The sequence below is a fragment of the Parambassis ranga genome, chromosome 13 (genome assembly GCF_900634625.1).
Source record: "Parambassis ranga chromosome 13, fParRan2.1, whole genome shotgun sequence".
Taxonomy (NCBI): Eukaryota; Metazoa; Chordata; class Actinopteri; family Ambassidae; genus Parambassis; species Parambassis ranga.
Window position 1 is genome coordinate 1051279 of NC_041033.1, and position 15918 is coordinate 1067196.

A 15918-nucleotide genomic window follows, 5' to 3' on the forward strand; every position below is an offset into this window, starting at 1 on the left:
CGATTAACATGTTTTGTTTATTCTTTATTTGAGATTGTCTTTTATGGAAAATATATAAATTATGCAGGAAACATCTTTGTGGCACTAGGGAAAAATAAGATTTTAAGATTTTTTGTTTTTAAAAAAACATTGCAGCTTCAAAATCAACGTCCATCCTCTGGCAGGGCTTTCCTTCCATGCATCTCTGAAAGGTTGGGAGGGGGGAACAATGCTCCAGCTCTGTCGCACATGCTGTACAGAAACAATAATATTTGGAGAGCTACAAGTGGCTCCGGTCTACACAAACGGAGGAGCATGACCAATGAGCTCTCTCGTGCGCGCGTACTCAGATTTCAATCGGCAGTGATCGCCGGTGTTTGCGCGTCACTTTAAAGCACAGCACCTCAGAGAAGTTGGTGTCCAGAGTGGAGACGGTGCAAGATGGGAAAGAAGCTGGAAAGACGCCCGGCTGCATAGTCATTTTTAGAGGAGCGCGGTGCCATTGCGCACAAGTTTTGACTGCATGAAAACCCACCGCATCTGAAGTTACACAGTGGACACAGAGCAGGAGCAGGGATGGCTATGCATATCGGCTGTTGGGTTATTTTTACACAGTTCCTACTTTATTTGAAGCTGACATATTGCATGGAGGCAGATTTCTGCATACCTGCTCGCGTGGATCATAAAACACACTTGCAAGGGCGCGCGGAGCAGATGAATGAAAGTCTAATTGTTTTTAGACTCAGTGCCTTCAAAGAGGAATTTTACCTCCACCTCATGCCGGATTCTAGTTTCCTTGCACCTGGCAGCGTGCCGCCTGAGAGCGACTCCACAGCATCCAACGCCTCTGCAGCCGCTGACCTCAGGGAATGCTTCTACTCCGGTGATGTTAACGCAGACACGGACTCATTCGCGGCGCTTAGCCTGTGTAAAGGTCTGCACGGGGGGTTCTCTTATAACGGCATGGAGTATTTCATTAGCTTAATCAAGAGTGAAGAAGCAGCAGCCGCGTCTGGATTTGGAGAATCTTTCCACAGGACGCACGTTATCCGGCGCCGGAAACGCGCCGCGCACTCAGACAGCAGCTTCACCAGCAGGTGTGGAGTTGTACCTGACACCAACTTCACAGGTTCCTTGGAAAAATACAAGTACATGAGCGAACTGGAGATTGATGGCTTAACTGAAACGCTGCTGAAATCCCTAGGGAGAACTAAGAGGTTCGCCTCCATCCCAAGGTTTGTGGAGGTGCTGGTGGTGGCAGATGAATCTATGGCCAAATTTCACGGGGATGACCTGAAGCATTACCTCCTGACCCTGATGTCAGTAGCAGCCAGGCTTTACAAGCATCCCAGCATTCTAAACTCCATAAACATCGTGGTGGTGGGCTTTATGGTGCTAAATGAAGCTGACAAGGGACCTAAGGTTTCCAGTAACGCTGCCCTGACTCTGCGCAACTTCTGCTCGTGGCAGAAGAAGTTGAATAAACATAGTGACAAGCAGCCAGAGTACTGGGACACTGCCATACTGTTCACCAAACAGGTAAGCACGTGAACGTGCACAATACAGTAAAATGCTTACGGTGCAGATTAAACAGATATGTTACACTTATAGACACATGTGACAAATGATGCTGTGTCTGTGGCCGTTTTCTGTCTTGTCTTGTTTTTTTCGTGTTATTTCTGTATGTGTCTTTAAACGACTTCTTGTGTCTCTAATGTGCATCATCAGTCACATGGGGAGTAAATGGCTCTTTGTAGCGATTTAGTGGTAACTTTGCTTTACATTGCAGTGGTTGTTTTTTATCCTCTTATGGTTGTCTCTTATGTTATCTCTGTGGTCATAAATGTCACTTCCCAAATAGTGTCTGACCTGACCCTTCAGCCCCCTCATGAGTTTATGCTCAGAAGCAGAAGTTTAGTAATTCATCAGTGGACATCTGTGTCCTGCAGCCTGTCATCTGCACAGCTATGGAGTCCCCTTCCCTTTCTTCTGTGCTGGCTGCTGCAGTGAGTCAGTGGAAAAGAGCCTCTGAGCCAGTTCTTTCCACCTCTGTCTGCTTCTACTCAATAAGAACAGAGTCACCATCACTGTGTATGAGCCACCTTCAAAATCAAAGTTTTATAGGAATTTATTACAACTCAGGTGAGCTGACACTGTCTGAACATAAATCTATGTAACCAGTAGAGCTAGGAAAACTGGCCCAGTATGTGTCTTTCCCACTCTGATTCATGGTCATTACTGCTCCCTGCTTTCCATTAGGTTCAGTTTGGCTCAGGCTGACCATCTGATACATGGCCTCTCCTCCTCACTGCAGAGAAATATACAAAAACACACATCAAGGTCAAAAAGTGCAAAATCTTATCCCGGTGCCGGAAAAGATTGCTTATTTACATGAAAGGTTGTTATGTATAAAGGAAAGTCAGTGTCTGCTGTTGCTGTCCTTGTAGGGCACAATGAGTGCAGCCGTGGCTTTGGAAAATGTCTTGTAATAGGTTATGAGGACATATGGCTGGCAGAGGGCGCTTCTGGGATTGCTGGGCCTTGCAGGGCCTCACTGTAACACTTGGTTAACAAGTTCATCACTAAATATGTCTTCATACATACAATGAACAGAGGTGTTTTGACAGAACTCTAATACTGAGGCAGATACTGAAGAGGCAGAATATTATAAAAACCCAGAAAGCCTTTGGGAAGACCAGCGTTACTGATAATCAGTAAGTCATGGCCGTTATTCTAATAATAATGATCTGTTCCAGTAGAACACGGCTCAAAGTTTCCCTGTAATATCAAATGGAAAAATGAAGTTTGGTCATACTATAACTTCACCACCACGAAGTGCTTCCTAAAGCAAGCATCTGCAACACATCCGTCCATCCATTAGCTGTAGAGACATTAATGGAGTGCATCTGACCCACACATTTCCCTTGTTAATATTAATAATATAAATAATCAGGTCCCTGCATATGCTTAGCAAGGTGCTTAAAATAGTATACGGAGGGAGGTTTTTACCACCATATTGGTCTCAAAATTGTCTGCTGTAATGTCAGAACTATAAGTACAATTTAGTAAAGTTAAAATAAAGGTTTTGCATAGATATCCAGCCCTGAGAGATTCACCCCCGTTTTGAGACCACATAAATACCAACTCATTCAGCTGATAAATTAGTACCAGATAAATGGAAATACATCTCAGAAAGGAGCCGAAACATGAGCTATTAGTGATCAAAAGGAGTCTGTGTTGTACATGATGTTGATTTAGTTTACCCCAGGCTGTGTGCTGCAGGTATTCCTCCTCCTTAAAGCAACACCAAGAGGAAATCTGTGGCGGCCTATCTCCCCCGACCCTCTGCTTAATATATTTTAAGAACAGAGAATAAGCAAACCACAGCCCCATGTGCTTTGAATTAGTGCCTTTCATGGTGTGGTCATTCTAGCTCTTGGCACAGCCGCACAAAACATGTTGGGAACATGGCTCCTGTCCAATCTCATTTTCAAGCTGCCTTTAAGGATGAAGAAGCAGGCTCTTCACATTTGTCTCTGTGTCACCAGGATCTTTGTGGAGCCACAACCTGCGACACACTCGGAATGGCTGACGTTGGGACCATGTGCGACCCGAAGAGGAGCTGCTCTGTCATCGAGGATGATGGCCTACCTTCTGCCTTTACCACTGCTCATGAACTTGGTAAGAAAGTTGTTCAGGGGTGCTTTCATTATGCATTTCAGATTTATGTTAATGCAAATTCAGCCACAGAGATGTGCTTAAGGCAAGAGTTGCATGTAACCTTAGCTTAAAGTGACAAAGGAATTCTGCAGTTGGGTTCAACAGATGTACTGGTGCATAATCAGCGTGGAAACTGGCCTGGCCGTTGGCCTTCATAACATTCATATATAAGGCTGAGGTTGTTGGTCCTGGTCTTGGGGGACTGATCTGCCAGCTACTTAATTGCATTCACCTGATGTTCCCTTTGTAAATCAGTCTCCATAATTACTATAGGCGGGCCACAGAGAGCTGAGCATGTTCAACATCACAGCTGCACCATATAACGACACGCTGGCTCCTCCTGAAGAGAGATAACTGAAAAATCTAAACTATTTGACATGATATCATAAACTAACATCTTCAGCTAGACTGAATGACTGAATGTAAGCAGAGGAAAGCATTGGGCCTTTTCTGTGTCATTCAACACACATATACATACATACATGGTAACAGGCCCATGCACAACGTCTGCTATAACATGTGCCTCTTTCACATTTAGTTTGTGGAAAAAACAGAGTCAGAAAGCCTTTATATATTTATTAATAGATTTCTTTCCAAGAGTGAAATAATTAGTCAGCTTTATCCAAGTGGAAAAGAAGGGATTTACTTTAGTATTTCCACACAAAAAGCCACATGTACTGTCACACATCATGTTGATAGAGATTCTGTTTCTTGTTTATTTATATATATATAGGTTAATATATATATGTATATATATATGTATATGTATATATATATATATATATGTACATATATATATACACACGCACACTATCAGTCCTAATAATGTAATATTGGCCAAGCTCTTAATCCAAATTCTTCATTGCCTGTTTTATGCTTTTTAACAGGTGGTATTAAACTACATTGTTTTTTCACTCCTATTCACTCTACATGACATTACATACATTTTTTACAAATCAGTTGTTGCGAAGGCTGTTAAAAAAAGCAGGGCTTGTGCTTGAAACCAGATGCACAAGTACCTCTTGAGGCCCACGAGAGGCATTGGTTTACACTGTCCTCATGTATGTTAAGTAATTACACAATTTCCCTTCCAGAACGATCCTGTTTCATGATTGAACATGGTAAAATCACTCTTTTTCTCTTCTGTTGGAAAGCGCTGCATGTTCATATTAGGGAATTAAATGATTTCCTTGGGAACTAAATTCCCCTGTCAGGCCTGCTTTACTCTGTGGACGTATGCCATGCTGTATATTCCCATGCACCACTGCATTCCTGTCTGCTATGACGTCAGCTTTGAATCAGTCCAGGTTGAGTAGGTTTTCGCCTTATGCGGGCTATGTTATTTGGGAAGAACTTGTGCCAGCATGTTCATGTTTCTCTGTCATGACTTCTATAATCACAATTTACTGAAAACAGAACTTTTTGTATCTTCCAAAGAAGTGATGATTGTGTCTGTCTCTCCACCCTCGTTTCTTAGGTCATGTCTTCAACATGCCCCACGACAATGTGAAGGCATGTGAGGAGGTATTTGGGAAACTAAAGGATAACCACATGATGTCTCCAACGCTGATTCAGATAGACAGGACCCGACCCTGGTCTGTGTGCAGTGCAGCCATCATTACTGAGTTCCTGGACAGAGGTCACGGTTAGTAAACACTTCCTGTATATGTTCCTGGACTCAGGTGGACCACTAATTTTGTCCAGGCTTCATCATCCAGTGCTCAGCTGGTAACAATCTAATTGCACCCTCTAAAAACAGACCATGGCTCTGTCACAGATAAACTGATCATTTCAGCAGTGCTTAGCCAAAAACTCGATTTTTTTTCTGTTCTGTTGTTTTCATTGATGTGTCTCTTTGGATAAAGTAACTATGTTCAACAGCATCTTGAAAAAGATTAAGCCACATAATATAAAATGAAGCAGAAAGCAACAGAATGCATGTCAACAATAAAAGGTCAAAACATCGGCTCAAATAAAATGCAGACTGTTGGCAAAACACTGCCTTGTCAATACTTTTATGTGACGAGTCAAATGAAACATTTCAAAGAGAATACCACTGACTGTTCTTCCCTGTGGGTGTGTTTTAGTGTCTTTAAGCTAATTGTTTTGGTTTTAATACCTAAATTTCCATCTTTATTAAGTTTATTAAAGTCACTAGTGTGCCCACACATACCAGGAATAAATGGCCAGCTCTGTTAAGATTAAGATTTATTAATCCCCATTGGGAAATTAGGTGTAAAAGTCCCACAAAAAGAGCTGCTAAACTTCAGGGTATCAGAATGATTTGGTTTCTGTCTGACAGGTATTGTTAGCTTGCTGTTTCTGGTCTCTGCCATGATGGTAACCTCTTGCATGCCTAATACGGCTGCAGCCTCCACCTATCCACTACTGTTTTTCCACCTCCCTCTACTACATCACTCCAGTTTTATAGAGACATAGCGTGACCGTCATACGCCCACTTGGGCATGGTTTTATGAAACAGAGGGCTAATAAACACTAATAAAATGCCCGTCATTCGTATACATGAGATCTCAGTGTCAGTGGATTATTTTAGGAGCTTATGTCTACCAGTTATTGTTAGCAGTGTGTTTGTAGGATAGTAAATTACTGGCACTACAACTGACCCATATTCTGCAATAATCCAAGCTACTAAGAGTTCAAATAAATACAGCCCAAAACCTACTTCTAGATATCTGATGGGGCTGTGACAGAATGCTAACTGCCAAGTAGACGTGCTCAGTGTCACAATGACAGTTCTCATAGTCTGCTGTTGAATGCTCACTTCTTATTGGCTGCTGTCTACCTTTGTGTTATCTCTGTAAAGACTTAGTTTTACAGTTCAGACAATCTAATTATAGTTATATACCAGCAACTGCAAACATAGCTATATAAGTGCAAATTGACACAAATCAGCTTTTAGGCGTTTTTCTTTTTCACATAATGACATAGGAACCACCTTTGGCTATACAAAGTCAATGAAGCGTTGTGGATTGTTGGTGGTTGATTTATCCAGTAAATCATGTCAAGTCATGCTCTCTCTGCATATAAACATCTAGGTGCAGCCTTTTTCTGACTTAGCTTCAATAGCAATAGCATTTATGGATCTGCTTGGATAAACTTGATACACATTATCATGCTGCTTTGAGATACAGTTCAAACTGAGGCTACAGGACTCATCACTGCTGGGCTCTGACCTTGCTGCTGAGACAGAGCAGGGGTTTGCCCTTGGTAGTTAGTCAATATGTTTCAGTCAAGCTTCAAGGAAAAGAATGGGTTTGTCTGCAGTCACTCTGGTATCACCTGCTGGTGTGGGCCTACCACATGTTCAGTGCTCCAGCAGGCCCATAGAGATTTGAGACTGGCTTCAGGTGACCTAAAGGTCCATTTGGACACCAGCCATCACGGCAGAGCCACAGACAGTCACCATAGTGGGAAAGGTCAAGCTTTAATAGACAATACACAGTGAAACAACTTAATTGTATCTGAAAGTTTTAGTGTAAGTTTTGATTTGATATCCACTCAATATACCAGTCATAGGTGCATTACATCATTCACCATGGCTCAAACACCCTAACAGGCATAATTAAACACACTGCTTTATAATACCAGCAATACCAACCAAAGCACACTAAATATATCAGTCTAAAGCCAACACCACTGTCTTTTCTTTTTGAGTTATTAGCTTTACCTAAACATTAGGTCCCTGCACACAGCCTCCTTTAGTGTTGCCCTGCTTTTGTAAAGACTAAAGAAGACCAGAGTGAAGTAGTGTTGATGGCTGTACCAGGTTAGAAATCTTTATTACACAATGAGGCCTGCTGGTGGTCATTTTGGTGTCATACAACTTTATGTTATATAGCTGAACCGGCCCGGCCCCCCATTACAGACAGGAATGATAATGTGGCCTGCAAAGAAATTAGCTATTGCATTTTTACACATTCTGATTTTAAAGAGTTACATTAGCATTCATTTAGTCACATTTCCATTCACTGATAAAGTCTGTAATTTATCTGCAGAAAAAGAGCATTATTCTTACATAAAAATAGTGAAATTATTGCAGCTTCTAGTTTGTTTATATAGGTTAATCAGCAGCATTTAAATGCCAGAGAAAACCCCTGCTGTGCTGACTTCCACAGCTACAGCCTGACTGTAGGTGTGTCTCTGCAGGTGACTGTCTATTGGACCAGCCTCAGAGGCAGCTGTCTCTCCCAGACAACCTGCCTGGCTCCAGCTACAACCTGCACCGTCAGTGTGAGCTTGCCTTCGGCCATGGCTCCAAACCCTGCCCCTATATGCAGCCCTGCTCCAAGCTGTGGTGCACTGGGAAGGCCCACGGACAGCTGGTTTGCCAGACACGACATTTTCCCTGGGCCGATGGCACAGGCTGTGGCAATGGCAAGGTGTGCTACCGAGGAACTTGTGTTGATAAAAACACCACTATACATGTCAAGGTAAGGAGGGATGGAAAAAAGTCTCACCTCAGATTTTTTTTGTGAATAATTGTTTTGCTTTTTGTTTTAATTTTTTTTCCTCAGGTAGATGGTCGGTGGGGGAAATGGGGTATGTATGGAGACTGTTCCAGAAGTTGTGGTGGGGGCGTTCAGTTAGCCAAGAGAGAGTGTGACAACCCTGTTCCAGCGAATGAAGGCAAATACTGCTACGGGCTTCGCATCAAGTATCGCTCCTGTAACACCAACACTTGTCCTGAAACAGGTATGTGTTCGATAGACACACATTAGGCAATGGGCCGTTCACTAAAGCCCTCTTCAGAACAGCACAATACACACAAATCCTTAGCATTTCTGTCCATCAATCAAAGGTACATTATTTTGCAAGATAATTTAAGGAGTGCAGCAGGAATTAGTTGAAAAATGCAAATAATGTGTTAGCATTTTAGCTCTTCTGGTATCTGCATTCACATTTCATTCTTATTGTAAAATAAATAACTGAGTATGAATGATATCATTTATTAAACTAAAATGATTAGGAGTCAAACACACTTTGCTTAGAGTCATGTGACCAAGGACTAGTTCAGCTGTCTCATAGCATTATCTTTTTACTTCTGGTAAAGGTAATGAAAGATCGAATTTAAGCTGTAAAATATTTAAATATATATATATATATAATATTTAAATTATTAATATTTTTTTACCAACATTACTTAACTTGGTAATTAGCTAAAAACTATCTATAAATAACATACTTTGAGTTATAAGCTTGATATTTAATCTGAAGCTCTTGTCATGTTTCCAGGTAAGAGTTTCCGTGAGGAGCAGTGTGAAGCATTCAACGGCTTGAACCTGAACACCAACAGGCTGGGCTCTTCTGTAGTTTGGGTTCCCAAATACTCAGGCATCTCTCCAAAGGACAAGTGCAAGCTCATTTGCCGTGCCAATGGGACTGGATACTTCTATGTGCTTGCTCCAAAGGTATGCATCAGATTTACAATGTTTTCAACCATCACCTCCTAGCAATCAGAAGCAGAATCAGAACTACTTAGTTTATCCCAGGGGGAAATTGCTTACATTGTATCTATCTAAAACAAATTAAATGAGGTACCGTATTGTCTGGACTATAAGTCGCACTTTTTTTTCATCCTTTGGCTGGGTATGGGACTTATACTGAGGTGCAACTTATATATGAAAAATATACAATTAGTTATCCTTGTGTCCTGACGTCCCATTACAGATATAGCTGTATATGGCTGCTGTTCTGTCCCTCTCCTGACGGTTCTCTTCCACCTCAGCTTGTCCACACTTTGCATTCCGAGCATAGGTGTTCATGGAACATGTGCTTGCAGCTGAGCCTCAGTCGATAGGTCGCTAATTCCAGACAGCTATAGCGCACAGTAGTCTGCCTTTTATTCATTTACAGGATATTTATAGGAATTTCTGTGCGGTGAAGCTAATCATTTCTCTGCGTGAGAGCTTTTTGAAATGCGTGTGTCTCACTCTCAATGCCCTGCAGCTGCACCACTTAAGTTAAGAGGAATTCAGGAGGCAACGTTACGCTAAAAACGTAGTGATTTACGCTGGCCCACTGGTGCAACTAATAAAAGAAAAGTTTTTTCTTCTTCACTACGCATTTTCTGGCTGCTGCCTGCGACATATACTCCGGTGCGACCTATAGTCTGGAAAATACGGTACATCCCTGAACAAGGAAAAGAAACAATATTAAGTTCTTGCTAAATGGCATCTTGACTTTAAACAGAATTGACTATCTGGAGGCTGTGTTGCCTGATAATTGCTAGCTGTACTGCAAATGATTGTGGAACCACAGTGTATTGCTGTCAGCTTTCATTAGCCTGATGTGTATAAAATGTTAAGTCCTGCCACTCTTAAATCTGTCTATTGTACTTCCTAATAGAATCTGAACTCTTTGCAAATGAACACCATACGAATCATAAGTAAAAACCTCTTGAGAGAAAGAGGTGTAGTTGAATCATTCAGGTAGAAATACTGAGCAGCTCTCTGCTCACAAAGCTTTCAGAAGTCCATGTGTGTGACTCCCTGGTGTTATTTGCCCCTCATCCACATTGCTAGAAGTAACTCCATCAACAGCAAAAGAGTGTGAGGTGATGTGTCGGTGGCAGCAGAGGATGGGTGGAGTGGTGGGAAAGGGAAACATGCAGGGATAATATCACTTCACAGCTGTGGCTTGTCAGCAACTATTTATGCAATCAGCAGGGAAACAAGCTTGTAGCAGAAACATGAGCCAACATCTCATTCACATTAAAGCAGTGGTCCCCAACCACCGGGCCGGGGACCGGTACCGGTCCGTGGGTCATTTGGTACCGGGCCGCACAGAAAGACTGAGCAAAACATATATTATTCATTATCTGAGTCTGACAGCTGTTTCATTTATAAATCGATCAGATTCATCCGCCTGTGCCTTTAAGCACCTGCCCAGACGCTTGTCTCGGTCACGGGATACGGAACCCCAAAATTAAGCCCACAAGCCAAAGTCTTTGGAGAGCTTCTTCGGAAAGGGGAAAAGGCCTAACGAGGAGACAGAAGAAGAGGAGCCTACCCCTTCAAAGAAAAAGAAACCCGCATTTAAAAGACTATATCAGGAGTCCTATTTAAAATACGGATTTATTGCAACAGGTGATTCTCACACACCAAGTCCGCTCTGAGTGACATGTGGCGACAGACTCGCAAATGAGGCAACGAAGCCTTCAAAACTGCAAGACCGAGCACCCTGCATTAAAAGACAAGCCATGGAAGAAAACATGAACAAGAACGACTGAAGCAATTAATGACGGCCAAAACAAAATTACGGAGTGGACTGGACATAAGAAACACACTTCGGGTGTCATGTCTCCCATTATCCCTAGATGGGACCGCCTCATTGCTGAGAAAGCTCAAAGGCTCCCACTAATTAAGCATAAGAGTAAGTTGTCTCTTTATGCACTTTTTTTTTTTTTTTTTTTTTTTTTTTTTTTCTGTGCCGGTCCGTGAAAGTATTGTTTTACATGATACCGGTCCGTGGTGCAAAAAAGGTTGGGGACCGCTGCATTAAAGGACACTGCTCAGTCCTCCTGCTGATATATCTGCTTTTATATTAATATTTCCTTCAGGACAATCAAGTATGTTAATATTGGTTTGGCATGAGATGTAATTACTGTATGTGTATATAATGTGTAACTGGCAGGTAGTGGATGGAACGCCCTGTTCTCCTGACACCTCGGCTGTGTGCGTTCAGGGGAAATGCATTAAGGCAGGCTGTGATGGCAAGCTGGACTCTAACAAGAAGTTTGACAAGTGTGGTGTGTGTGGCGGAGACAACCAGGGATGCAAAAAGGTCTCAGGAATGTTCACTAAGCCTATGTAAGTAATCCCTGCCAGAACTGCTGCAAAAACCCCACTAGCATCTGACTTTTGTCAGCAGTGGGAAAGGGTGCACTCAGCATTCACTCCCAGGTTGAAAACAGACAGCAATGGCACCCCTGTTGCCTCACAGTCATAAATTCAATATATCTTTGAGCATTATCTATACTGAACTTAAACCTGTAACTCCCTGTGACACTTACATTTAATGTTTTTGTAGCACCACATTAGCATGAACATTTACAATCATTGTCACTGCAAAAGTTATTCCTGGACAGCATCATTAATATTTGACATCCTCCCTCTTACAGTCACGGCTACAACTTTGTAGTGACGCTGCCAGTTGGAGCTTCTAACATTGACGTCCGTCAGCGTGGCTACAGAGGGATGGTCAGCGATGAAAACTACTTGGCTGTGAAGAACCACCAAGGCCAGTACCTCCTGAACGGTAACTACGTGGTGTCCGCGGTGGAGCGTGACTTGCCGGTAAAAGGCAGCTTTCTGCGATACAGTGGTACCTCCACCTCTGTTGAGATTCTTCAAGCCACAAGGCCCCTGCAGGAGCCTCTGACAGTGGAGGTACTTTCTGTGGGAAAGATGACTCCTCCCAGGGTGCGTTACTCCTTCTACATCCCTAAGGAGAACAAGGAGAAGACTATGCGCAAAGAAGAGAAAGGTCACAAAGCACAGAACAGTGTTTTGGCAGATAGCAACAAAATAGAGGCTAAGAAGCAGATGATGGGTAAGAGGCCGCGCAGTCATTGGGTGACTGGAGGATGGGATTCCTGCACTGTGACCTGTGGGAACGGTCTGCAGAAGAGGCTGGTGCAGTGCCAGAGCATGGAGGGACGTCCTGCTACAGACTGTGACAGCGCTGACAGGCCAGTAGCAGTGAGAGCATGCGGTGATCCATGTCCCATATGGGACGTAGGGATCTGGTCTCACTGCTCTAAGTCTTGTGGAAGGGGCTTTAAAAGGCGGCCAGTGCGCTGCATGACTGAGAATGGCCTTAACCTTCCCAGAGACCACTGCTCTGGAAGGAGGAAGCCTCAGGAACTTGACTTGTGCAACCTGAAGCCATGTTAGAGCAGGGCAGAGACAGGGATTTTTGAGAACATTCAATAATGATTCCATTGCTGTGTTTGGTGCGAGTACTCTGTTTGAAGGGGTCTGCTACACCTAAGAAATCCAATGGAGAGAGGGCCTTCCTCCACTGTCTGAAAGATCGGACATTTGTTTACATATAAGAGAAAAAGAAGGAAAGCTCAAAGTCTTCTTAAAATGGCAGGTTTGACTTGTGGTTAGTCTACCTCTACCAAGACTGAGGACTCTGCATACATAAAAGCCCTTTTCATACGTGGGATACGTAAAAGGCATTCATTCATTTGGTGTGCCGTGTCAGAAAGGTGCTGGTATGACAAAAGAGAAAGACACTGATGACACATGAATATTTTCTTGGTATAGTTGCACAGGTTGAGATTTAAAAGCAGGGAAATGATGAGATTCACCTCAACACTCATGCTGTGCTGTGCTTATATATCTCACCTGTGAACCGACATTCCTCTTTGGTTACTTGAGGAATTAAACAAAATGTGAAACACAGTACTGTATCTGTCACACTCAAGGCCTACTTGGTTTACACATGTTTTTATTATTTTTTTGTTATATTGTCTGATGGAGAAGCAAAATCAGTCATATCAGCTTTATATCCCTCAAACAGTCAACATTATATTCTCACACTTGATACTTCATATCTCTATGGGTTTGGTTCAAATCAAAGAATTCATGACCAAAAATGTACGTTGTTTTCAATATGAGGATGATTAGTGTAGTATGAGCTAAGCTGTTATTTCTGCACAGTGAATGTATCTGTTTGTATGGTACAGTCTGTTCTATGTAAAGTAACCAACCAATGAACAAATTCTCAGATGTTTTTCTGTGTTGCCAAAGTTAATATCTACCACAAAGCTTTTAGTGCAGTGAGAGACACCTATCTGCATGACAAAGGCATCATCAAAGGGACAGTAGGCCACAAAATTCACATGTAGTGAGATTTCAGCCTTCTCTACAAAGTAATGGAACTAAACGGCTTGTGGTGCTCAAAGCACCATAAATATAACTGGAAAACATTCCAGAAATTAGCCCAGCTTCTCAAAAACATCTTGTTCTTCACAGTTTAGTATAGGTTGAATTACCCATCTTTCCTAGTGTACCTACCTTTTCTTGGGTATATTACTCCAACTACAGACATGTTTCTATCAAAATGAACCTTAACGTTTTGCTTCAGGGAAGCTTCCAAGTTTCCAGCTGTTTGCTGTTCTCCTGCTGTCCAAAGTCCCCAAAAAATGTAACAACTTAGCCAGCAATAATAAAAAAGCTGCAAGTGATTTGTAGGTTTTTAACAAAGCTAAAAAGTCAAGCAGTACCTAAGCTCTCAGACCCTCAGCTGAGAGATGATCATCAAAGCCACCCTACCAACGCTGATGGCTTCACTTCTGAGGATGTCTTATTTCAATGCTTTAACCTTGCTCTGCTTCTGTAAGCCTCTTACAGTCTGGGCCAGGGTGTTTGTGTGGTTACTTTTATTTACCTTTAGTTTAGGTAAATGCTTGTTGGCTCTTCACTTCCTCCAAGTGCTTAATTCTAACTGGTTGATCATGGAATTCTATGGTCGATTATTTCTGAAGAGCACACTGCTGCTATGCCAAATTGACAATTTGTAAAGGCGCAGATCTATCGCTGGGGTGGATCAGGTTTAATCCATAAAATAAATCTGGTAAACCTTGTTTTATATTGATATAATATTGATCTATTTACATACGATTATTGATTTCTTTAGTAAGTAGTTGTGTAATTAGGGTTATGAGGATAAAGTGATTGTCCACTATATTGAATATTGAACTATATCCCTTCTAGATTAAATTTGCTTAAAATGACCTGCACACTACACATTATGCTTTACTTATCTGTGTATTTACAGTGTCCACATGAGTAAAAACTCGTTAAAAAGTCAGACCAGCTTGAGTCTTTCAGTAAGGTATGACATGCAGTTGACTGGGCTGATATGAGTGGCTGATATAAGTGTGTCACAGACAGGTGTATAGTCAGTAGGCTATATATCAGTTGATATTTTCTGCTTGGCCATAATTCAAAACAACCATCTATCATATAGTTTAATCTGCCGCAATTTAATAGTTTAACAGTCTCAGCACTGTCTGCAGCACATGCTGCAGTGTTGTCATCACAGCTGAGCAGATGATGGTCACACAATGTCTTCATGGTGAGTTGTCTGTAATAGTTATGAAATACATTGCTGGAAAGTTACTAAACAATGACACATACATTTCCATTTATCATACCTAGCAGGATACCTTGCCAGCTATCCTTTGTCACTATACTCTACATATAGTATATTAAGAATATTGGCACAGAAATATACAGTATATCAGTTTTGGTCCATTTTTAACAATGACAAGAAAAAGATATAGTGTTTGAAGGTTGCATGGTCCTAAACGGAGGGACCAGTTACACCATCTACAAGGTGGTAATGCTTTTTTTCTCTCTTCATGTACAGATATTTTGTTTTTTAATCAGTTGCCTCTGTATTGTATACTATGTATACATTCATCTAACTGTATAAAATAAAGTATGTATGAGAACTACCCAGTGCTGTGTCATGGCTGAAGCTTTAAAAATATACAGTTTCCTCCCATCTGTAAAACTATCCCTGTGGATGGCTTTTGATCGTCTCCCGTTGCTCCTGCAGTATCTGTTACATCAGATTTCTGATGCACTGCACTGTCTTCTATCACATCAGACTGTCTTGATACCCAAGCTCTTCTTCAACTGAAGCATGACCACAGTTAAAAATACATTCATTCACTTTGGTATTCTGCTGATTCAAGCTCTGTTGTTCGGACTGCACTGTAATAACACACCCAGCTTAGCCCGCGCCTGCCTAGTAAGCCTGATGCATTGTTAGACTTGGACACCATCACCCCAAGGATCTGAGGTTTTAACCCTCATACTTATGTCATATATTTTACATTATCATCTTTGCTGTCTTGATAAATTTGGTGCTTACAATATGCCCATATGTGAAATAAAGGTTCATTAAGCTCAGGCCATGTTAATGATAACAACCATTGGCTGAATTATACCAACTGGATGGCGGACTCAAAGGCAGCACCAAATTCAAATGTTGAAGAAAATATTTGACACTTCTACAGTGAATTCAGTGAAACAGCAGTCTAACTACAGTGTTTGCCCTAATATATATATGTCATTGTTTATTAATTTGCCAGCATAATATTTAATAAACTACTACAAGCAACTTACCATCAATACCTCATGTGACTCTGCACTGCCACCATAACATATTTTCTGCATT

The 15918-nt window shown here is 41.8% G+C and overlaps 1 protein-coding gene across 1 annotated transcript; it reads left to right on the forward strand.

Annotated features, from left to right (window-relative positions):
- The first annotated feature begins 372 nt into the window (after window positions 1–372).
- adamts15b (ADAM metallopeptidase with thrombospondin type 1 motif, 15b) lies at window positions 373–14951 on the forward strand. The gene is made up of 8 exons (XM_028420423.1): window positions 373–1518; window positions 3528–3660; window positions 5177–5344; window positions 7867–8150; window positions 8235–8412; window positions 8953–9128; window positions 11353–11528; window positions 11840–14951. Exons 1-8 carry the CDS (start codon window positions 556–558, stop codon window positions 12612–12614), a joined length of 2853 nt encoding a protein of 950 aa, XP_028276224.1. The 5' UTR covers window positions 373–555; the 3' UTR covers window positions 12615–14951.
- The last annotated feature ends 967 nt before the right edge of the window (window positions 14952–15918 follow it).